General features: G+C 36.2%; 1 protein-coding gene across 5 annotated transcripts in view; it reads right to left on the reverse strand.

Annotated features, from left to right (window-relative positions):
* The window catches only part of RPS6KC1 (ribosomal protein S6 kinase C1), a 213,768-nt gene that overhangs the window by 27,767 nt on the left and 160,124 nt on the right, over positions 1–25,877 (reverse strand). For 4 of the 5 annotated variants that reach the window (XM_072647856.1, XM_072647860.1, XM_072647857.1 and 1 more), the window contains 2 exons: positions 8,040–9,653; positions 7,679–7,768 (listed from right to left, as the gene is read on the reverse strand). In XM_072647856.1, coding sequence (XP_072503957.1) covers positions 7,679–7,768; positions 8,040–9,653 — 1,704 coding nt within the window. The remainder of the gene's footprint in view (positions 1–7,678; positions 7,769–8,039; positions 9,654–25,877) is intronic. The other variant, XM_072647859.1, reaches the window with a different exon arrangement.

Consider the following 25,877-nt stretch of genomic DNA (forward strand, 5'->3'; position numbering starts at 1 on the left):
TTCTGGTTTTGAGCTCTCTTGAAATGAACTATATGGTTTGAGTCAAAACTCTTTTATTTAGTTTGATCTAGTATCTCAAAAATAAGAACCACTTGTTCATAGAATTCTGTAGGCACCATTATGATATAGGTCTCCTGTGAGCTGAAATAAAAAATAAGATAACTACCTTTTGACTTCTGGTTGACTGGTTATAATGATAATTCTGAGTTTTGTACTTTCTCTTCCTTGGCCTGAATTTTTAGTGGAAAAAAAATTTAATATCATCTACCATTTTCCATCGATCATATCACAACTCCATTCTGAAGAGCCATCAGGTGTCAGTGTTACCCAACTAAAACCTTAAAGATGACCGATGACAAAAATGCTAAGAGAAAATGGTTAAAACAAGAAACACAGTCTTTTCCTCTCTCTCCTTCCCTCGCTCCCTCCCTCTCTCTTTGCCCAACACCTTTTCTCTCTTTCTCTTCCCCAACCAGGTCACAGAGATAGTTCTACATGTACACAGCTATTAAATCAGTTTTAGGAATTCTATTTGCCTTACAGTCACCATTTAATTTTTTTAAACCTTAGCATTTTTATCTTAGGTTAATATTTAAAGGCATTTGTAAAGAAGTAGATAAAAGGAGTCAACACCAATTATTCCACAAAGATTATAATGGACAAGATCTCACAAGGTACACATAGCTAGTACTATTTCTTGCCAATGATTGTAACCAAGTGTTTAAGACTCAGCATTTTCCATTTTTTCTTGTTAAATATCAGAAGCAGGAGATACTTTACTGTTGTTTTTTTAAACAATAAAGCTGTGAAGCAAGTTCACTGACTATCTTCCAAGATCAGTTAGGTCTGAAAAGAAGGAAGCTTCATACTGAAGCAATTATTTAAAGCTACAAGTATCTATTCCTCTCTTCCTCTTTTGAATGAACTCTTCTTAGCTCTTAAAGAAAAAGGTTTACAGTAAATAGGAAGGATTAAATCTTTCTTCCCCTAACAATCTGGTGCTGAGCAAACTTCCCCCAAAAGCATCAGGTGATAATATTATGAAAATGAACAAAGGTGCTTTACTTCAGTCTCCCATTAAGGAAAGCATTCAGATTTCACACACTCAGTTAACCCTGAAGACACCAATACAAGGAAATATTAAAAGTAATTCATACATGAAAGACACCCTGGAGTAAATTTTCTCCTACCTGAAATCAAAGAGATACTATTCTTGGGAATTCTTGAGGCATACCATGACACACGCACAAATGCTATGGAACAAATTCCCCATTTCATTCCTACCATTTGAAACCAATCAGACTCTACACCTGCCTGGAAAATGTAAAACAAAACGGGAAAGGGCAAGAACTGAGGGGAATATTTGTTTTATGACAGAATGAATAGAGATAGAGAGCTGACAAGCTTGGTGAAAGGTTAATGCCAGACTAGGGAACTTCTTCTCAAGGTAGGTGGCTATAGGACAAATCCTGGAGTTCAGACCCTTGGGTCCTGTATCTTCATTGTCCAACTAGAGAGAACTGAAACTCCTGAATCTAATATAAAAGAGGAAAGACTTCTTTAGGAGCTGACCATTCCTAAATATGACTTGAAATTGAAATGGATCACCTTCTCCTACTACATGTGCCCTAACACTGAGATGCATCTAGTTCCAAAACTATACTGGTCTTGACAGGTTGAGTGATGACGGGTATATTCATTTCATTGTAGAATTTTCAGGTTGTCAAAAATATAAACCTCATAGATTCTTTTATGATAAGTGACTTACTTAAAAACCATTTGTTTTCCTACAGTGGAATAACCAAATCTGTTTAAGTAGCAATAAAAAAAAAAACAACAACTGCAAAGTCAGTGAATAAAATGGGAGAGAGCAACAGGAAAGGGAGACAAGAGATAAGGGCAGAACAAACTAAGTTGATAAAAAGAACACTAAAGCATCCAAGTGGATATAGTCAAGCTATTCTTGAGTTTTGCTTAAGCTTAGGCTAAACAAGAGAGTTTTTGCATGAAAGGTAATATTTGAACATTAACCACAAATAATTCCCTCTTTCAAATGCTTCTTCTTCCTTTTTTTGTTCTTAAAATTTCACTATGCCTACACTACACATGCCAGTCATGTCAGTATCATTCCAAAATATCCTTTTTGCTTTCTCCTAATTTTCCTAAAATTACTTGCCTCATGTTTGGTCAAATTACCTTTTACTTCTAAATTCTTATACTCTACTGTCTTAGAGACTGTCTGCATTTAATTTTTACTCAACCTAATAGTAGATTCTTCACTTCTTCCCTACAAACGAAAATCTTCAGAATTATAGAATTAAGATATGAAAGGGACTTTAAAAACAATTTTCCTTAATTCCCTTTCTGCTACTTAAATCTTTCATTTCTACAAACTAATGCTCTGTATATAAATATAATGCACATATAGTTAAAATATCCCTTTTACCAACCATTATTTGTATGCTTGAGGACAGTATCCTCTGAGAATAATCCTAGGAGAATAATAAGGTGACCTTGGATTTTGATTGGCCTTTAAGAAGAAAAGTGCTAAAGTAACTAACCATTTATTACATTATTTATCTATACAGCACCCATTTTATAGACAGAAAAACTGAGATCCAAACATCTAATAACCTGTCCCATGGTCATTCAATGAGCCTGTGGCAAAGACAAGACTAGAATCCAATTTTTCTAGCTTCCAGAACTTTAAATAATGTAACTCCACTTCTATTCAATAAAACTTTAAGGGATTCATGATCTGTGTCTTAATTACCAAATTAACAGCTATTACACAAAGTATTATTCTTAAAATAAAACAAATGTATCTAATATTATACATGTTGGGGTGGGGAAAAAGAAGGAACCAAGGGGAAGTTATCTAAAAGAAATATGCTCACAAATTATTTGGTAAAACAGGACTGGCAGAAGAAAAGCTGTCAGCAAAATAAATGTCATGCTCTAAAACCCAATTTTGCGGACAGTTTTCAGCATTTTTCATGTTGTGCTCTCCACAGTCAGCTGTGAGCTGCTTCCTAGTGTGAAATCGCCTAAGAAAGGGAGCGAAGCTGTCATCTGACATCTGGGAGCGTGGAGATCAGGTTGTGGTATGAAGCATTTTGGACTTCAATTTAAACAGACATTTACCTGCAAATTCTTAATTCTAGAAAGCTTTCAATGGGAAATATCCATTTAAATTTCAAGCAGAAGACATACAGGGTACATTTGCAAAGATTCATAATGGGGTGGAAAACGAAGGTGAAGGACACACACTGATGGGGGTGCAGGGGATCACAGCCACTTGTTTAAGACTAGAAAGAGGAGTTGAAGTGCTTTATAGTAGCATGAAAACTGTGAGAGATGTACAACCTTACTCATCCTTCCCAGACTGATTTTTACATGGCTAGCATAGACACTGACTATAAAAGGTTTAATGTTATATGCCCTTCTCATGTTATTTTTTATTTTACAACATTCAGATTGTTTAGAGTGGGAGGAAAAACAGTGGTAAGGGGAGAAAAAAAGTACTTCCCCTCCTTTTTCTCTCTTAGTTTTGCCCTTAGGGAAGAATCTTTAGAAAGCTAGAGCAAAGAATGCCTCTCTATTCTTAGAAGTGAACTTACTGTCCGTTAAGCACCTAAAAATTCCCAGTTATGCTAAGATAAATAAAAACAGAAATAAAACCATAAGAGTTCCAAGAAGTCTATTTGAAGATGGTGGTATCTCTATCCAATTTATCTCAATTTTTATTCTGTCATTCACCTGGATGAATACTGGGAAAGGGTTCTAGGATCCTTAACACTGGAATCATGTGTTACCATGTCCACAGGGTCACTTCTACAAGGAGTGTCTTTCCTTTACTCTCCCTGCCAGGCCAGGGTTTTGTGTTGCCCCAGTGTGAAAGCAACCCATATACCCACACACGATGACACAGAAATGAACCCTTTTCTAGAGAACTGCAATAGATAATCTAAGGACACAAAGAAAACCTAAAAGGAGGGGTTTCTACTTTGAAAATGGGGCTGGGTTTGATCAGTGAATCCGTACGCTCCAGACCCTCCTGATAAGGCTGCAGCTGCAGCCATTTATGTGCTGGCTTTTTCACAGATGTAGACTGATAAAGCTTGGTGGGGTTTTTGTCTTTTTGTTGTTTGGTGGAATATTTTTTTTAAGTATAAAAAAAGTGATAATAGTTTTAAAAAAAGTTCTTTGTTTAGTTTTTGGAAACTTGTGAATATCCAACCTCCTTGACAGTGTAAAAGTGATTGCTGTATTGTTCAAATGGCAATGACTTCTCTAAATCTAAGATCACAAAGTTGGCAAAAATTATACTTAAATAACAGAAGGTGATCATTTGCATTTCAAAATTTATCTATCTTGCTTTTCCCTCCAATTAGACCAAAACATGTTGATTCACAGGTTTCTGTGTGTGTTTGTTTCTTTTTTAAACTTATTTATAGAGCAGAATAATGGCCCCCCTGCTAGTTTGGCATTTGCTCAAGTTTCTGTCCATGTAAATCGAATCTGTTACTGGAAAATTTTCTCAAAATACCAAGGCACATTAACCAGAAGATAAAAAGATACATTGCTGATATTATAAAGTACAGAGCAGGTGGATAATGTTTTTAGGACAAATATGTGATAAGGATTCCCAGAAGGGAGGAGGGATGGGGGGGGGGGGGCAGTAGGGGCAAAGAGCTGTTTAAACATAAGTGAATCATTCTCATCATAATCTTGTGACAACTTCACTTTCTAACCAAACATCAGCTGCTTAACATGCTTTAGAAATACTCAGAAAACAATGAGAATGTAAGGGTTAGGGGAGACTTTCAAATCCTTTGGCATTTACTAAATGTATAAAAAGATGATAAAATACTATAATGATTTATAATTTGCTAATAGTTTAAATTAAATGTTAATACCTTATTTGGAGGGGGGGCACTCTGCCATCCAGTACTTTAGCCCTTTATGAAAGAAACAGTAATGGCCATTTTCTTTTTTCTTTGTAATATGAAAAATAAAATTGGGTTTTATGATAGGAATTCTTCAACAATATAGTTTCAGCAAATTAAAATGTTAGCACTAATTTGGAGTCACAATGACTTTTTTATTTGTTTCACTCTTAACTTAAAAGATGTTAATCCATTAGAGGGGTAGAGAGACTTTCCACATTAGTCAATGCATACAATGATACTAGAACAATTTTGAAACTCACAAAGCTTGAAAGTACAATTCTTGTTATGCAAATAATTACAACAAAGCCGTTCTTCAGTCTACAGCTTTTATCTAATGCTGGGGAAAGGAAAGCAGCCAAAGAATAGGATAGCAAAAATCCATTAATGGTAGAATGCCACCTGCTGGCGAATTATGAGAAACATCATTTCCAGGAAGAGTTTTCTTAACACAGGCATTTTAGAAAATGCCCAGGATCAAATAAAATATATAATGACACAGAACTGAAGGTATATCATAAAATCCAGGGCAGTTTTGCTTGAAATAAATAGTTTCCATAATTGCAATACATTGTAAATATGAAAATGAACAGGAAAATAATCTACAATGGAAAATTGCACCACTGAACAGTTTCTGATGTCTCACTGAATGTATAAAATAAGGAAACAGTATGAAAAACATCAACCAAAGCTAAGAACTTTGCTGTATCCATTAGAAAAGGAAACTATGGAAAATCAACAAAACTTCATCTTATACACTGTTGTGTTAGCACTGTGCTTCAGGAAATTTCTTTCAGATAACTCCTCAGTTTCACTCAAAAGAAATACTTCAAACTGAACTTCCTTGCCACTCCCTTGTAAATGACTGCAGATTTACTATGCAATGTTAATGTACATTTTATCTATAAAATTATTACCTATCAAAATAAGAAAGGGGAGAGGTGAGAAAGAGAAATATTTTGAGAAAGGGAGGAGAAGGAAGAGGGAGAGTGGAGAGAAAGAGAACAAAACAAGGTTAATAAAGTAATTTGATCAAGGTGTCCTTTTCATTATTTTGCTCTCCCATTAAATGAATCACACTAATAACATTCAACGGACAGCACCACAATCTACTAGAGGAAAGCAAAAAATGTACTCTGGCACTCAGAAAGTACAGCTACTCAAGTTTACCAATTTGGGGTAGGATGAGAAAACAGGAAGGAGAGAAAAAAAGAAACTCAAACTCATCAGGTATAATGAAATAACCTAACATTTGCTTATAAAAGACTAAAAAATATTGCTTGCCCTCAAATATAGAACTTGATCTTAAAACAAATTTGCACTTAAAGACATCTACTTTTTAGCTGTATTTATATCACAATATTTTTCAGTTGCAGTAACAACACACTGTGAAAGCCAAGACTACTCTACTTGGTAATTGTTATATAGTGAAAGATCAATAATGGTGCTAATCATTCCAATATTATCAGTTTGAGCCTCCCTCCTTTCAGGGCTACAGCTGATGACAAGTAAAGCAGCATTAGCAATCCAAAAAGGCTCAGTGCTGGGTAAAAGGTAGAGAACCCCCGGACTCCAAGTGGCCCATTTACACTAATGACAGGTAGAATGGATCATGAACTCAAGGCCAACTCATGTGCTTAAGCTTCTGCATATGTTTACAAAGGATTTAACACACACGAGAAACAAATCTCTAATTTTTCTAAGTGAGGATAGTACAGGGAAGAGAGGAGAAATTTATCATGGCAAATATCTGACTTACCAAACTGATTTGAAACATCAACAACAACAATATCTGTTTTCTCTCAAATTTCAAACAAAAAAACTATAACTTTAAAGCGACTGTTTTGAAAGATCAGGTGGGTACATCACTAATGTCACATATTACAGCATTTTTAAAAAGCCCAGCATCTTGTCTATTTTTACTCTCATTAAATATCATTTACTATTCCTAATGAAACCAAAATGTTAAAAGGAGCAGGAGGTATTTCTCAATGGCCTTTTAAAGAACAAAAAGTTGAGGTATTTTGTAGAAGGAATTCAGTCATGTCAACCCATTATTTTGTAGATTAACAGGTAAGCTTTATAGGGAAAATAAATAATTTTACATACTTTTGAGCTCAACAGTAGCTCAGTTTTAGCTCCTTTCCAAAAATTTTGATTTTCATACAAATTCAAAACAAAAGAGCATTGGTAAATATGTAAGCTCTATAGGAGGAAAAGAGAGAAATTTTAGAACTATAGCCAGAAGGATCTTTAAATGTTATGTATTTCAACACCCCTCATTCTTACAGATGAAAAAACTATGTTTGTATTTGTAAGTTGTGAAAAAATATATACTAAGGTTATACAAATAATGAGCATTTGCTTTTTGATGTAAAAATGATTAAAACAAGTCTTCTGGCTGATTTAAATCAAAATCTAATCCATTCCGGTAAAACTGAAGGGAGACAAGAAAAGAGACCACTGAGAATATCTACCAGGAACAGAGGACAAGATATGGTATAACCAAAGACTCAGTCAGTCTTCAAGGGCAGCTGACAATAGTACCAAGAAAAGAAACACAGGGATGCATGGCCCCAGGAAAGACTTACTGGATTAATAGCAATTCTGCCCTCCATGCTGAGCCAATGCCCTTTGCTCCAGCCTGGAGGTCCCACCCCAGTCCTCTCCCTCTTCTCCCTTCCCCTGATATACTTTTCAAGTGAAACATTTTAGGTGATTGCTCTAACCTGGGGCACAGTACATTCTCTCTATGGCATCGCTGTCACAGGAATCTTCAACCTCACTCCACCTGCTAAAATACGTTAGCTGAATGTGTCCTAAAAACAAAACGACAGGAGAAATCAAAACATTTTTCCCTTCCATTTTCTGCAGAAGTGAACTGTAATTACTCCTTTTGTAGCTAAAAACAGTATCATTAAGAATAATGGCATCATTAAGTACTAGAAGCTATTACTGGGGGTGAATTTGCTGCACTGATAATGAAGCTCTAGACAGGAAATGAAGATACTAATTACAAGATAAAACGCCTACTCAGTTAATTGGAAGCAACAGCGAATAAAAAGAAATGCATTTGCAAAAGTTCCTGACCTCTATCATTCAATAAGATGTTGTTTGGGTTCAAATCGCGGCACACAATTCCCTCTCTATGTAAAGCATCAAGGGCTACCACCATTTCAGCTGCCCATCTTTGAATGCAGCCTTCTGGGATATAAAACCTGGAGGTTAGTGCTAATTTTTTATCGAGGTCCTCAAAAATCTGATGTATTTCCTTTTCTCCTTCTAGTGTTAATCCACTGTCACCCTTAGCCTTAGTGTCTTTTGGGTCTAGCTGGAATAAAGAAGGGGTTGGCTCTTCTTTACCAGGGTCTTCAGCTTGATCTGCAAACAGCAATACTTCTTCTTTTTTTAAAGTGTCTGGGTTTACATTGTGTTCATTAGCACCTGAGACTGGATTAGAAATAAGGAATAGTCTTTCTTCTGTGCTATTTGCAGTTAGTATGGGAGCAACCATTTCAAATCCTTTAAACTCAGCATCTGAACTAAGTAACAAAGACTTGTCTCCTGAACTGGTTTGATCAACAGCAGCTCTAAGTAATGCCCTAGTACCCTCCTGCGCGTAGTGTTTTTCTTCTATACTATGGAATTGGTGACTACAGGGATCATTCGATGCCTCTGTGTCCTTTTCTTCAAGTCCTTGGCATGGTTCTGTGCTAAGACTGAGGCATAAAACATCAGGAGCTTCTAAAAGTTTACTTTCTAAGATGCCTATATTAGTCTGTGTCAACTGAGCAGGCCCCTCAGTTGCAGCTTCTTTTGTTGGCTCCAACACACCAGGCAGATTGACAAGGAGATCAGGCCTGCCTTCCTCAGTGCTACTTACATCATCAAAAGCAGCATCTTTAAAGGAAATAACAGGGACAGAGTCATTTGAACCCCTGCTGATGGTGTCCTGAGCTCTTAACCCCAATAGAGTTTCACTAGCATCAAGACTCCCAGAACTGCTGTCCTGATCTTGAAGGACAAAAAAGGGCTTCAAGGGTTCTGGCTTCAAACTATATAACTTTTCACCAAAATCAAGTCCAAGGAGTTCATTAGTGCTATCCTTACTGTCTATCCTAAAGAATGCCATAGGGCTATTCTTTGATCTACTAAGAGAATCTGATATTCTTGGTGGACTAGCTACTTCACGGTTGGCATCTTCGGTGAAAAATTTTAGTTCCTGAGAAGTGAGCTGAGAGCTGAGGCGATCGCTGCCAGGAGCAATGTGAGCTGGCAAGCTTCCTGTATCTTTGGTTCCAGCACCATTCCCCTTAAGCTTCATCAAGGGCTCCTCATTCAAGGACCCAGGTTCAATTTTTTCTTGTCCATATTCATTGCATAATGTTAAATAACTGGTAGTGCACTCTTCTTCTGAACTTGAGCCAGAATCAGGCCATTTTGGAGAGCCATCTTGGCCGTCTTCTTCCTGGTTGCTACTGTCCTCTTGGGAACTTGGCGTAAGACTAGTCTTCAGACGCAGAACTTTGAGCATGCTGCCACCATCACTTCCTCTGGACTCCAAGCTGCTGCTGTCCTTAGGACTAGGGGTTGGCTGCTGCCGGTGAACTTCAGCAAGAGTAGACTTTTTGATTTCCTGAATATCAAGGCTCTCTTCCGAGCTCTTATTTAAGAATCTACTAATATAGGACCATAATTTTCCACCTACAAAAAAAGAACAAAAAGAAATTAAATCTCAGACAACCACAATCAAGACAGTCTTATCAGAATGGAAATTTACCATACTCTAAAATATAAAGAAGAAAAGAAAAGGTTGCTGTTGAAATAGAGTAATAATGGTCAGTAATAACTAATTTTCTGAAGCAGCATGCTTAAGAAAGAACTTTATCTGCTGATTACTAGTACTGTGGTTTTAAATAAATTTTCTGAAGGTCAATGATTATGAAAAATAATAACTGATTTCTTCATTTAAAGGGGTACTAGTTACAACAAACACTAGTATGAAAGCTTACAGTTAGTTTGCTTTACAGTTTAATATAACTAGATGATAGAAACATCTGATTATGTTTTGATTTGTTTATGTATGAATTTTTTCAAGCATGACCCCTTGGGTCAAGTGGAATACATAAATAAATGCTATTCAAAATTGTATTCCATGGTGAAAAAAATCAACAATGCTATTCCATTTTTTAAATGCTCAATCTAAGGTTAGAGGCTAGATTTGGTATCTGGTATATAATTATGCGTTTACAAATGACATACTAATAATTCTCCCCCTTCCAAACATGTGCTGTGTAAGATCAAGTAAAGCCCATTAGTGAGGCAAGCTAATATAGTATCAGGGATCTATAAAAACTAAAATTAGAGAAATCAATCCATGCCAGTGAACCAAGTATTTTAGCAGCAATATCTTATTTCCCAATAACTTGCTTTAGCTTTGAAATCTCACCTTATCTACTAGTAGGTAAAATATAGATGCATATACCTACATTTTATCAGAAATGAATATAAATATGAACAAAGTTTAGAAATCTAAAATTAAAAATTTTAACAACCTTAAATTCAACAACAGGGGAAGCATATTTTGAGGAAAAATAATTGCAGTTTTTAAAACAGGGATTGAAAAAAGGTACATCAAAAACAAATCCTTCCATTAATATGGAAAAGCGGTTCAGTCAATACATTTGCATTATCATTATTAAGCATTATGCCCCTAGAATTGACTGAATCACATACAGAATGATGTTTAGCAATTCCTCACACTTTGATTTTATTGACTAAATCAATGAAACATTAAGAGGAAAAAAGTCCACTTCCCATGGATTGAGAGTGTTTGCTTAAATATTTTGATCCTCTAAAACAGAGATGTAGGCAGAGGAAGGGAGGGAGCCAGGGAAGAAAAGGAAAAGCAAAGAACATTTATGTGAAGTCTATGCATATCTTATTCTTTTTTTCCATTTTTTTCCACTATAAAGATATTATTCTACAGATTTTTCTTTTTCCTTTTGTCAATAACTAAAAGAGGATGCTCATGGGTTTTCACTTGTTTTCCTCTGATATTTCCAAAAGTTTCAAAGTATACACTTCCTTTTCTCCTTAAACCATTCTCAATGTCTGCCATTATCCCACACTAACATGAAGCTTTGATCTTTACATACTGCTTTAAACTCACCTATTCATAAAAAATAAACCAAGTCTCACTTCACTGCCTTCCTAGTCCCTAGCCCCTGTTTATGCAATCTCTCCCACTATAACATTATTATGGAGAAATACCCAAATTCCAAATGGTTCACCTCATCTATACCACACTAAAATAAATTTTCAACTCTGGCCCTAGTGCCTTGCATTCATTCTAGTCTAACTATATAACGAAAAATAAAATCACAATTTTATTGCACAAATATATTGAAAAGTAGACTTAAAACATTTATGATCTTTAAAAGTGTGACTAGTCTTAGTTCTACTTATCTTAAGGATATATCATTTGCTTATGAAGTAAAACAAATAAAGCATAACCATGATTTTTAAGGAAAAAATCATTATATGGACTTCAGTCACATATGGATATAAGGGCCTCATTTCTACAAGTCAAAACAAAAGTCCTCTATATAATTATGACTTGCAACCTCGTGCTTAGAATGGTGCCTGGCACTCTCAATAAATATTTATATATACACATATGTATGTATATCTGCATATGTATGTAGGCATATTATGGTATATATGGCATATATACTATTATATATCACAGATATTAATTATATATGATAGCGGCTACATTAAATATAGTGGAGTGTATATAGTACATATAAAATATAGTTCATAGGAATATCTACATAATTACGGAATGTCTTTAATGAGAATTTCCTAGATATAGTATGACAACCTGGCCTTAATTTTTAAAGTATCTTTAAATAAAGTAAGCATTACAAAGTAAAGCTGGGGGTGAGGCTCAACCTTATAAAACTGTTAACAGCTAAAGGTTTCATCAGAAGCTTTCAAAGTTGGTATTTGGCAAATACATGTTTTGGTTCTATCTACAAAACTGTACTGTTCACACCTTTATCAGTTAAAATCTACCAAGGGAAAAAACTAATGTCAAAGTTTAATCTAAATTCCTTATCTATGTTTCTAGCTTGTCCTGTTCTTATCATATATTTCTTTTCCTAGAAAGATGTTTTGAGATTGAGCCATGCTCTCTCTTTTTTGAAGATACATTGCTTCTAAAAATGACAAAACCCAGAGTTTATTTCAATCTAGCAAGAAAGAAATATTGATATTCCCTTTAGAATAAGTAATCTTTGGCACCTAGAGTCACAGCAATATCTGTTTTGCATGGAATGATAACTCATTAGTGAGATGCAGTGCCTTTTAGTGTGTCCAGCAACTTAACATGAAACAATAGCTAAAAAAGGCTCTAAGAACTACATATCCAGTCTTCAAATCATCACTAACAGTGATTTACAAATAGTTTAAGCCCTTTAAAACTTCAAATCTAATACGCTCCTCCACAACATCTCTCTTTGGAGGTATTTTTTACATGTTTTCTAAACATCTTCTCATGCTTTCTAAAACATTTTACCTAAATGTGAAAAGTGAATACTTTAAATTTTGGTACATCATTTATATTTTTTTACTCTTCAGATCCTAAAAAAAAAATAATTTAAAAATATATAATTCTCATTAGGATTTCTCATTCACAAAATTTCTGTCTTTCCTAAAGACAACTAGACTAGGGCCCAAAAGTTTTGTGTTCAAGTAAGTACTGGCTCCAATGCTTCATAGCCTGGGTCCATGACACTTAGTCTCTCTGAGCCACACTTTTCCACAAAATGGGGATATATTTGGCTTTCACACCACACAGGACTAATGTGAAGTTTGTTTGTTTTAATCATTTGTAAAAACACCACTTGATGTGATATCTTTCACTGAACCCTTTTTTACATTCACAAAACCACAACTCTACATCTGGTCCTCATAACCTCTCCCATGGAACATGACAACAGTTTCCTATCGATTACCAGCTTCCTGTCTGCTCCAGGAGAAGAGAACCACAGTTATATTAAGGTTTGCGTATTCTGAATTATGTCTTAGGCAGTGTACTTTGGTACATGGTACATTCAAATTATGAAATAATTACCTGCGTTGTAACATGACTCAATCATGCAATCAATAATCAATTGTTAAGCATGTACTAGGTGTCAGTTAATGCCCCAGGCACTGGGGAGACAAAGACAACACTTAGCACTAAGGAATTTACATTATATTGTGATATACAACACATTCATACGTGAATACATACTACATATAATTTAAGTCCAAAATGATTTGGGAAGAGAGAGCACAAAGATTTGTGGGAAACAGCAAAGGTCTCCTGAAGGAGGAGGCACCTAGCAATTCTGAGAAGTTGAGGAGAAGGAGACTAGCATGAAGTACCTAAAAGGAGGTTATGTGTCACAAAGGCCCTTAAATGCCAGATAAAAGAGTTTGTAATAAGATAAGGAAGCACTAAAACTTCACGAGAAGGGTATGACAGGGTCAGACCTGGGCTTTACAAATATCAACTTGGTGGCTGTGGAAAACAGACTTGGGAGAGGAGAGAGACTACATAAGAAGGGAAATTAGGAGGTTATTGCAATAATCTAGGCAAGAGGTGATAAGGGCCTGGACTGGGTGGTACAGAGTGCAGAACACAGAGAAAGAGGATGAAGCAAGGGATCTGAGGAGGTGGAATAGACAAGACGAGAAGGCTAGGGGATGAAGAAAAGCAATGTTTCAAGGATAACTCCAAGGTTGCAAACTAGGTGAGCAAAACAATGGTGGCACTCTTTATAAAAATAGGGCAACTAGGAAAAGGAGTGAGTTTAAGGGGAAAGATAATGAATTCTGTTTGGGGCCTGTTGATATTGAGATACCTATGAGACATTCATTTGGAGAAGAGTAAGGTGTAGTTAAACATATACTCTCTTTCTTTCTCTCTGAATATAATATATGTACATATAAAATATTCACATATGTGTATATAGTATTTACCATATTTAATATAGATATATCTATCATATATTAATTATGTAATATCATTATATAATTAACACATTATATAATATAGAATAGTATATATAATGTATATACTATAATATACATACATACATATACAGATATGCATACATACATGTGTATATGAATATTTATTAACAGTGTATTATGTGCCAGGCATTGTTCTAAGCACTAGATGGTAAGCCTGAGGAATAGTCAGATAGGTAGGAACAGATAGGAGAAAGAACCAAGAGAGAGTGATGTCCCCAAACCTTCATGAGCAAAGATTTTCTAGAAGGAGAAGGGTATCAGCTGCCTCAAAGGCTGCAGAGAGTTCAAGGAGGATGAGGATTGAGAAAAGAATTTGGCAACTAAGAGATCATTGGTAAATTTGGAAATAAGATTGAAAGTTGGAAAGGGTTAAGCAAAGAGTGAGATCTATATAGATATATATCCTACAGAGAATATCTATATAGAATATCACCATTTTTGGAGAGAGAGAGAGAGAGAGAGAGAGAGAGAGAGAGAGAGAGAGAGAGAGAGTGTGTGTGTGTGTGTGTGTGTGTGTGTGTGTGTGTGTGTGTGTGTGTGTGTGTGTGTGTGTGTGTATTCTGAGTAATTTCCATAGAAATAAGAGTTGAATCCATGGGAGCTAATGAGAACAAAAGAAAGACTGGAACAGCACCTTGGGGGTACATTCATGCATAGGAGGATAGAGATGGATAATGAAACTGCAAAGGAGACTAAGACGGGAAGAGAACTGAAAACTGGAGAAGAAAGTAACCAGAAGGACAGGATAGCTGAGTCAAACACTATAGAAAGGTCAAAAAGAATGATTACTGAAAAAAAGATCACTTGAGAGAACAATTTAAATTGAATGGTGGCAGTGGAGTCCAGATTGCAATGGGTTGAGAAGTGAGTGGGAGGTGATAAACTGGAGGGAAGAAATGTAGAAAGCTTTTTCTAAGAATCTGGCTATGAAAGAGAACAAAGATATAAAATGATCAGAGAACCTAGATCATAGATCTAGAATTATCTAGAATGGTCCTCAAAGGCCATCTGATCCAACATCTTGATTTTAAATCATGACTCAGGGGAATTAATTAATTTGCCCCATATCACAAAGGAAGTAAAACATCAGGGGCAGAATTTGAGCTAAGATCCTCTGACTGCAGTTCTTCTATTGATTGTACCATCCTATAGGAAATGGTAGGGTAAGTGAAAGTTCATGGATGGGGGGAGAATTATGCATGTTTGAAGACAATAGGGAAGGAGGCAGTGGAAAAGGAGAGGTCAAAAATTAGGAAGGACCTTTGCCTAAACTTTCACTTAAGATGGTGATATGAACATCTGTAGAGAAGCCCAGTTCTCCTACATACACTCCAGCAAATACTTAAAGAGGCACAAAATGATACAGACGCCAAGCAAATGAACCAAGTCACTAGTGCTTACAAACCCAAAGATTTCAGTTCATCTTTGGTAAGGACTAACTTATCTGACAAAGACCTTTGGTAAAACTAGGCAGCAGTCTGTCAGAAATTATGTTGAAACGAACATTTCACACCATATACCAAGTGGATACATGACCTAAGCTCAAAAATCCCTCCCTTGATCTGTTCATCCCTGCTAGCTATCAACCCCTTTCTCCCCTTCCTTCTGTGACTAAAGTTGAAAAGGCCATCTGTTATAGGTTCCTTTCCTCACACCTCTTCTTAACTTGTTGTAGTGTGGCTTTCTATATCATCATTCAATCAAAACTATTCTCTCCAAAGTTACTTATAGTCTCACAATCTAAGGGCTTTCTCTCAATTCTCATCATTTTGCCCTCTCTGAAGTCTGCAACACTGTCGATCTACACTAATTCTCCTTGATATTCTCTTCTTTCTAGGTTTTCATGGCACTGTTCTCTCCCGGCTCTCTCTTACCTGAACATGGCTTCTCAGGCTCCTTTATCACATCTTCAACCAAGTCATACTTGCTAACCAAAGGTGTTCCTATGGGGCTCTGTCTTGGATTCTCTTCTCTTCTCCCTCTATATCATTTTACTTAGTGACTTCAATTCCTACGGGCTGATCATCAAGTCTATGATGATGATTCTCAAATCTGTTTATGAAGCCCAACTTCTCTGTTACCTCAGTCTTGCATCTTCAGCTGCCTATAACACATCTCAAACTAGATGTCCCATAGATAGTTTAAACTCAACATGCTAAAAACTAAACCTATTAACCCCTAAACCCACCTCTTTTTAACTCACCTTTTACTGCTGAGGACACTACCATCCTCCCAGTCACTCGGGCTCCCAACCTAGATATCTTCTTCAAGTTCACACTCCCATACAATCTCCTGCCAAGTCCTTTTAATCCTACCATCTCCTGCATATACCACTTCTCTCCTCTGACTCTGTTATTGCTCAGTTATTCCAGTTGTGTCCAACTCTCCATGACCCTATTTGGGGTTTTCTACGCAAAGATACTAGAGTCCTTTGCCATTTCCTTCTCCACCTCATTTTACAAATGAGGAAACTAAGACAAACAGGGATAAGTGACTTGCCTACGGTTCCACAGCTAGTAAATGTCTGAGGCCAGATTTGAATTCATCTTCCTGACTCGAGGCCCAGTGAAATGAAAAAAAGAGATGATTTCAAGAAAAACCTTGGAAAACATATAAACTGATGCAAAGTAAAATAATCAGAACCAGGTGAATAATTTATACTTTAACATCAACACTGTAAAAATTAACAATTTTGAAAGACATGAGGACTCATGATGAAGAATGTTATCTACCTCTTGACAAAGAGGTAATGGACTAATACACAGAATAAACCACAAATGGTTAGCTGGACAAGGCCAACATGGGAATGGTTTTTTTGACTATGATTGTTTGTTGCAAAGTTCCCCTTCTCCATTGTAATTATCCTTGATAATCGAAAAAATTAATATTTTAAACAACTTAAAAATTAAAATGTAATTTTAAAAAATCCTCTATCTCAAGAAAGGTAAAGGCAAATAGGAAACACAGTCATAGAAATCAAAATAGAAGTTGGTTCCCTTCAGTTGGGCAATGGCAGAACAAGTTGTATTATAATCATATAATGCAGTATTATTGCACTAAAAGCTGCACAAAGGAAATTCTGAAAGAGAGAGAAGACTTGTATGAACAGATGTAGAATGAAGAAAACATACATAAGAAATAAGATAATGTAAATGAACACAATACACTAAATGAATGAACGAATGAATGCATACATATATACATACATAAACATGTACCAAAAAGACCAAAAGAAAGATTAGCAATAAGCTCTTGCCACCAGTCTAGAACTGCACAAAAAGACAGTTAGAACCCTACAGTACTCAGTGAGGTGTCACAACAAGGAAGGCAGCAGTCAGGCCTTGTGCCTGAGAACACTGAACCGGGATATACCAAGGGACCTGAACCCATTTTGATCTCACAGGGCCAAAAGTCTATGGCCTCTCTAACTGGCCTGCTCCAGAGAAGTTAAATCTAACGCAGTTTCATAAGATATGAAATGTATAGGTGCTCAGAGCAGCACTGTGCCAGGGGAGGGTGAAGTTAAGATAAAATCCAGCAATTGGGGCCTGAACAGCTCTGGGCTAACAGAATAGCAGAAGGGTACAGCAACAGTCCCTGACAAACAGGACAGACTGTCCTGTCAGTATACTAAGAGCCACAGTAAGAACACAAAGCCTCATCATTTTCCATCCAGCTAGCCTTTTGGACTTCATGATCTCCAAAAACTCAACATTCTGCAACACAAAATCAACTCTGAAACTCATACTTTCTCAAATAATTTCCTACACTGAAGAATGTCATTATCCTTCTTCCCCACCCCCAGGTCCCAATTCTGATCTTTTCTGCCTTTTTTGATGTGTTGTTTTCTCCAACTAGATTGTGTGTCCCCTGAGGGAAGGCATTCTTAGGCCTTTCTGTGTATCCATAGCAAGTGGCATGGTGTGTGGCACATGGTAGGTACTTACTAAATGTTTATTGACTACTGCCTAGTGACAACTCAAAACAAGGATATAAGTTCTGGGGGACCTTGCAAGAGGCCTGAGATCACTGGGTTTAAGTGTGGTTTTGTTCTGTTTTGTTGGCATATGAGGGAAAAAAAGAAAAGAGAAAAAAAGGAAAATACAAGGACAAGTATTCTTAGTCTGAGGTCTTTGAACTTTTTTTAATATATATTCTAAGATATTTTGATAACTATTTCAATATAACTGTTTTCCTTTGTAATCCTAGGTATTTCATTTAGTATGTTTTAAATTATTACTCTGAGTAGTCCATAGGCTTCTCCAGACTGTCAAAGGGGTTCCATGACACAAAAAAGGTAAAGAAGCCTTGCAATAGGAAAAATTAAGGTATGATCAAAGGGACAGGTTGCAGGTAGGAATGGGATCAAGGACATAGGGCAAGGGGCTGGTGTTGGCAAGGAGAAAGGCAATAACCTCAGCCTCTGACATTGGAGAAAGAAGAAGAGATAGAATTATCCTGAGAAGATTTAAAGTACAAAACTGGGGAAAGGGCATTCATGACATTTTTTTTTCAGTGAAATATTAGATGAATTAGTGAAGGATTCCCTTGCTGAGAGAGAAGGGGAAAGTGGTGGTGTTGATGGCTTGATAAGGCTAGAAGTAGGCAATACTTGACAAGGGAGTCAATCCATGTATATAAAAAGACTGAAATACAGCAATGAGCTACCAGTTGAGAATGGATAAGTAGACCCAATCAACATGGTTGTAAAAGGCTTCCATGAGTACTGCTCAACTATAAATAAACAGGAGAGAAGAAAAAAGATGTCAGGAATAATCCAGGATTAAAGTTCACAAAGGGATAAAATGCAGTAAGGCAATAGGGTGTTCAAGTAGAGTGAAAAGTTGAACTTTTTAACTAAACTGTCAAGATTATGAACAGGGGAAAGTAAGGCCACATTAGGAGTAATGCCCTGGTAAAGTATGAAGTGATGCAGTGATTAGAGGCTGCAGCAGAAATAAAGAATATGTTTAAGAGAGCTGAGGGTCAAGAGAGCTTCTGGTCAGATAAAGGAATGTCAGTATTATGGACTGTGGATATGGAACTCTTAAGAGTGACATATCAAAGATAACTATTTGTGGTTGATGTGGAGTAAAGGTGCAGACTATATGAATTGAACAGCTTGATGACCAAGAAAGAAAGGGTACTTAGGGAGCAGTAGCATGTAAGCTGAAGTCTCTTAAGTAAAAGCACAGGAACTGGAGTAGAGAGCACTGTGAGCCAGGTCATGAACTCCTCGGAAAAAGGGAGAAGGATCACCTAGGAAGAGTAGATAATTGCCACCAGCATCTGGATAAGGTGATGATATAAATCTCAAAGAGGAGAAGCAGCTGAGTGAAAATGAGGGAGAGGACCTGAAAGTGACAGTGAGGAGGAAAAGTATATCTATGCCCCCTTTTGGATCAATGGCTCAAAGAGCATGAGATTTTATTCTCCTTACAATTAATATTAATTTATTATATGCATTGTCAATTAAATATTACTAATTGATATAGGCAGCTAGGTGGTATAATTGATAAGTGCTGAACCTGGAGTCAGAAAGACCTGAGTTCAAATCCTGTCTCAGATACTCACTAGCTGTGTGACCTTCAAAAATCACTTAACCTCTCCTCAGTTTCCTCATCTGTAAAATAGGGATAACATCACCTATTTCCAAGTAATGATATAAGAATATTTGAAAAGCACCATGTAAACCTTAAGGCACTAAATAAATGTTGGCTATTAAGATCATTATTAATATTAAAAACCTAAGGCAAAAATCTTACATATCAAATCTGATACCTTCTTCCATGTTTGTAAACCTCACTACAAAAATACATTATTTGATATCTTTTAAATAAGCCCATGATTACCTTTATCTATATTAATAAACCCTTCTGATTCATATCCTGCTGTACCCAAACATGAAGACACAGAACAGTACCAGTTTTTCCTTCATCAATTTGCTACAAATGCAAAGTATGTAATTGGATGGAAAATTGGTTGAATTCTATGAAAATTTAATAAAAAATACTACTTTAGATAATTTATCCTTGGTTATCTCTCAGGAAGATAGCTATTATTGTACAAACTTTGATGTCCCAGGAAAACCTCCAATATATTTCATAAGGCATTTATTTCTGAAATATCCAGCCTGGATAATATCACAAAGAAAAACCATATATTAGAACTTACCAATCATCTTCCTAAAAAAAAAATTAAAAATTAAACATTACCACTCTGAACATTTTGTGTTTTATGGATGGTTTCTTGGAAGAACCTTCTCGAGTTTTCACTGATACCTCCAAGAGAGGCAGAGTAGCTAGTGGGAGTGGGCCTGGAAGACAAGCAGCCCTACAAGCTCTAGTCCTACACCTGATATATCCTGGCTATGTGTGCCAGAGCAAGTCATAACTTCTCAGTGCTCAAGGCCACAGAAAAATGCTGATCTGCATTGCTGGCATGAGTTTCTTCACCCTGAATTTCTCTCTACCAGTACAATCAGAGGTCCAGTCCTTTTCCCCTATTAGCCATAGTAAAATTTGCATTGTTTAAGAAAAGGAATAAATCTAAAGTCCCTGAGAGAAGCTATACTGAAGATGTTTTTCCTTTAGAGTTATATTTTCTGAAAGCAATGGAAAACTAAGGATTTCCCAATGTGTCCAAGGACTTAATATGGGCTTTTTCATATTCACAGGAACTAGAGCTTGATTTCATTGGTATGGGGATCTCCCAGAAAAGGAAATACCCTTTAGCAATGCAGATTTGGCACCTTCATACCTTTCAATAAAAAATAAAACTTCTTTACCTAGAGAGAAAAGTCACTTATTTCAGCTTCCTCTAAGATAGTCTAACAAATTAATGTTCTGGATTTAATTTTTCTGTTAACTAAAGCTGATTTTATTAACTAAAACCTGGGACAAGCAAGTATAAACCTTCCATAAGGTTAGTATGGCTTTCAAAAACAAGACAGGAATTATGTACATTAAAAGCGAAAGACCAAACAAAAAACTTTTTGCCTACTAAAATATAGTTTTAACCTACTGGCAGCAATCTTTCATTTTTATGTTTCTTAAACCAATCATTTTTATCTTCTTTAAACTGAAACATAAAACCACAAACTGCCTAAATTGACAGTTATAATATTAACACTAAAGTAAAATACAAACTCCCATGAATATCAATATTACCTAGCTAATTGTACACATTAGCCTGAATGGTTTAATGTAGACTCTTGAAAATAAAAACAGAAAATCTAAGTGGCATATTACTAAATTAACATCAATGATTTTTTTTAATACCTTAGAGAATAGTATAATGAAAAGAACACCAGGTTGAGAATTAAAAGGCGTACAGATTTAATGCTAGAAGGAACTTTAGAGGTGATCTAGTCCAACCCTTTCACCTTATAGATGAGGACACTGAGGTATTAAGTGACTTGCCCAGTGTCACAGAGTTAATAAATGTCAGAAGAAAAATTCAAACCCAGGTCTTCTAGATTCTCTGTCCAGCACTTATACCACAGTGAGTCCTTCAAATCTGTTTTTGAAATCCTGGCTGTGCTTATTGCTACCTGTGAAATTTGGGGCCCTGGTTTCCTCATTCTTAAAATGAAGAGACTGAACTATACATATGATTTCTAAGATTCCTTCCAGCTCTATATTCTGTGGCTTTCTTTTGGGAATCTTACATGACCAAATGGTTAAGAAGTAATATCTCTGTAAGTCGAAGTAACTGAAAAATCGTCTCCTTTTATGTATGATAGGATACAATTCTTTCTTTTGGTTATGCAACAATGCATTAATAAATATTTGATTTGATTGTACAGGATGGGGCCTTTAGTCATAATATGTACATCGCTATAATTCTGTTGGAACAATGATCATCTCTCCACTAACGAAGATTAGTAACTGAAAGTCCAAAATTCTTTTCCACTATTTGTATTTATTCCTGTATTCATGTTCATATGTGCACGTATAAAACTTCATAAGGATTTCTAAATGCTTTTCCCTTGAAACAGGCTCTTGTTTTTCTTCTGATTAAATATATTTCCTTGGATGGGTCCATTTTGCTCTCCAAATTCAGATTGCTGGGGTACATAAAATTACTTTTATTCTTTGGAAGTCTATCAAATAAAACTTTCATTTATAAACTACTTTATGGCTTACAAAATACTTGCCTCACAACTAGCCTGTGAGAAGATCAAATTAATGTTACCTTGAGTTTCTACTATATTAGTTTCTACTGTATTTATTCCTATTATATTGATTTCATATCGTAATTGATTCTGTATCTGTTTAAGTCCCCTTTCTGTGTCCTTCATTTGAGCTCAGAAATTCAGCTGTCCCTCTGAGTTAGTTTAAAGTTATAATTTTTTTTTAAAAAGTTCTTATTTCTCATACCAGTAGCCCCTGGGATACTTTCAGGACATCTGTTGTTATCTTTAAGCCTCACAAGTTAACTTGGTAACAACCCCAAAAGATATTCCATCTGTCCTTACCTGTCCTTGAGAAATTAAGGGAATTTTTATCTCTTCTAAGATAGTAAGTCTGTTAGTTTTGATCCTCTAGTAAAGATTACAAGATGCAGATGGGTCCCATAAAACAATTAACATTCTTTAACTGTCAGAGAGGGCATGATTAGCCTCACCTGAATTCCAGTCCATATTTCTTAGTATGGCCAACTGGAATATTCCATGCTTCCCCAAACCCTTCTTTGTTGTGTGTCAATAAAATGGGTTCCCTCCTTCTCATCTGAGTCATTGGCTTTACTACGATTGTCATGGTAACCTGCTTTGTTAAGTTTATGTAACTGTTAATAAACTGATTTTGCTCAGAGCCATGTACCTCAGTTTATCTTTATTTTATTCTGCCACACCTGTAAAGTAGGTAGTACAAATATTATTATCTACACTTTACAGATGATGAATCTGAGGTCCCTAGAGGATACCTCATTTGTCCATGGTCACACAACTAATAAAAATCGAAGCTAGGATTCAAAACAAGGGAGAATTCCTGACTCTAAGATTTGATCACTTCAAACTACCTTTACCTACATAAAAGGAGAGATTTTTCACTGGGAACAATATCACTTTATATAGGCCTAAGATGAAAAGACCATAATTTGAGGTGGATGGTGATAACAAAACATAGTCAAAGAGTGAATCTTCTCAACTTTTTATTTTGCTTCTGAATTCTCTTGAAATTAAAGGCCAGAACAATATTGATTAACAGGAAGTAAAAATTCAAGAGATATAAAAGACATGCACCTAGCTTTCCTCAATGAATCTGAAGTCACCAGACCTGAACAAACTACAACACAGAGTACTAACAGAACTGGCAGAAGTGATTTCTGAGCTACTGTTCATGATGTGGAAGACTGGAGAACAGGACAAGTACTCCAGACTGGAAGGGAGAAAATGGTGTCCCAATTTTTCCAAAATAGGAGTGAATCTACAAACTGTAGAACAGTGATTTTGACTTTTATTCTTGTCAGGATTCTAAAATACATTACTAAGGAAATGATACATGAACACTTAGGAAGAAAACATCACTGAAAGCCAGCAGAGCTTCATCAAAAACACGCCACGTCAGACTATCCTCACTGCCTTTTCATGAAAAGGTAACTAGACTAGTAGACCAGGAGAAGATGTAAACAAATTATACTTATATATCAGCAAAACATTTGACAAAAATTTTCACGCTGTTCTTAAGAATGAGAGAGCTATAAAACCAATAATGCAATTAGGTGGATTTGGAACTGGTTGAATGACAGAATCAAGAAAACAGCTACTGATGGGACAATTTAGAGAGTGGCCTCCAATGGAGTGCCCCAGAGAGCCTTTCTGGGCCTTGGCATGTTTTAATATTTTTTCCAATGAGTGGAATAAGTCAGTCAATAAGCATTTATTAGGCACTTACTATGTATCAGGTACTGTGCTAAGTAAGCATCAGGGACAAAAGACAAAAACAGTCCCTCTCTTAAAGAGATCACATAATCATGTGGAGATAATATGCAAATAACTATGTAAAAACAACATATATACAAGGCAAAATAGAGGTAATCTCAAAGGGAAGGCACTAGCACTGAGAGGGTCTAGAACTTGCAGAAGGATGTGAGTTGACACTTGAAGGAAGCCAGGAGGCAGAGATGAAAAGAGGGCATTATGGAATGGTCTCACTCATCCTGGGGAATAGATAGTGAAAGTTATAAGTAGGGAAATGAAATGTCCTATGTGTTAGCAAGCAGGCTAGTGTCCCTGGATAGCAGAATTCATGGAGGATAGTAAAGTGAAAGAAGAATGGAGAGGTAGCAAGGAACCAAGTTGTGATGCTTTAAAAGCCAAAGAGAAGCTTTTAGATTTGAATCTGCAGGAAATAGAGAGACACTAGAATTTGAGTAGGGGAGGGACATGATTAGACTCACACATTGGGAAGATCACTTTAGCAGCTGAGGTGAGGACAGAAGTAAAATAGTACAGGCAAGGACAGAGTCTTTGGGCACAGTCACGGTTAGCTGGTACAACCTGGATGAAGATATGGCAAAGGAGACTGAGGAGCTGTCAGACAGATAGGAGAACCAAGCAAGAGTAGTGTCATAAAAAACCTAGAGAGAAGAGACTATCAAAGAGAAGAGAGTACCTAACAGTGTCAAAAGCTGCATAGAAGGCAAAAAGGTTGAAGATGGGGGAGAGGCGTGAGGTCAGGAAGGAGAGGAGACATCTGGCAAATAAAAGATCACTGGCAACTTTGGAGAAACCAGTTTCATTTGAGTGATAAAGTTAGAAGCCAGTTTGCAAAGAGTTTAGAGAAGAGAGAGGAGAGAAGGAAGTGGGGGTATGAGTGTAGATGACCTTCTCAAGGAATTTATCAACAAAAGAGAGGAGAGACATAGACAGTAGCTAGTGGGGATGGCCAAATCAAGTGAAGATTTGGTTTCTTTTAAGGATGAGAGACATAGCCATGTTTATAAGCAGCAGGTAGATAGTCAGTAGACAGGAAGAAAATGAAGATCAGTGAAAGAGTGGGGATGAGAATGGGACAATATCTGGAGAAGATAGGCCAAAACTGGATCAAAGGTGCATTTAAAGGAGTTTTTCTTGGAAAAGAAAAGAACCCATTCTTCATGAGAAAGAAAGAGGTGAAAGAGTACACAGTGGGAGAAAATATCTGAATGGTGTGAGATGAGCAGGAGGAGAGAAAAGGGAGCTCTAGGGAAATAGCTTGAATTTTTCCAGTGAAGTATATAAGACAAAATTCTCAACTGAAAGGGTGGGGTGGGGAGGTTCTGTGTGAAGTTTAAGGAGCAATAAAAACATCTGCAAAAGCCATTGTGGTATGGAAAATAATGTAGAGTTGAACAGGTTCACCAAGGAGCTGAGATAGGGAAGAGAAGAGAGGGTAGCCATTGAAGAAGTATAGTCTGGAAAAGAACGAAGAATGGAACGAATGGGTGATGGACAGGATTAGGAGTTATAAGGTAAAAGAAAGGGTAGAAAAAGGAAAGATTGTGATAAAGGAACTTCAGAATTTATGAACATAGAAGTGGAACATATGCACACAATAGCAACTGAAACATTTCCAAAAATTCACAGGAGAGAACAAAACAAAGGAAGTCCAAAACGAAACACAAACAAGTAGGACAATTTCAAAAGTGATATGAAGAATATACAAACATATATAGCAAGTATTTTCAAAATGGAGATTCACAGTTTCATATAAAATCTTTTTGTGTCCTGTTTTTTATATTTGTGTCTTTTTTGTGTTTAAGTTCAGAATAAAATGTTAAAATATTGTGAGTAAAATAATACTGAATAAATATTGTAAATTGTAAAATACAAATTCTACAAATAGGCCATTAGGT

This window comes from Notamacropus eugenii, chromosome 2 (genome assembly GCF_028372415.1).
Source record: "Notamacropus eugenii isolate mMacEug1 chromosome 2, mMacEug1.pri_v2, whole genome shotgun sequence".
In the NCBI taxonomy this organism is placed as follows: domain Eukaryota; kingdom Metazoa; phylum Chordata; class Mammalia; order Diprotodontia; family Macropodidae; genus Notamacropus; species Notamacropus eugenii.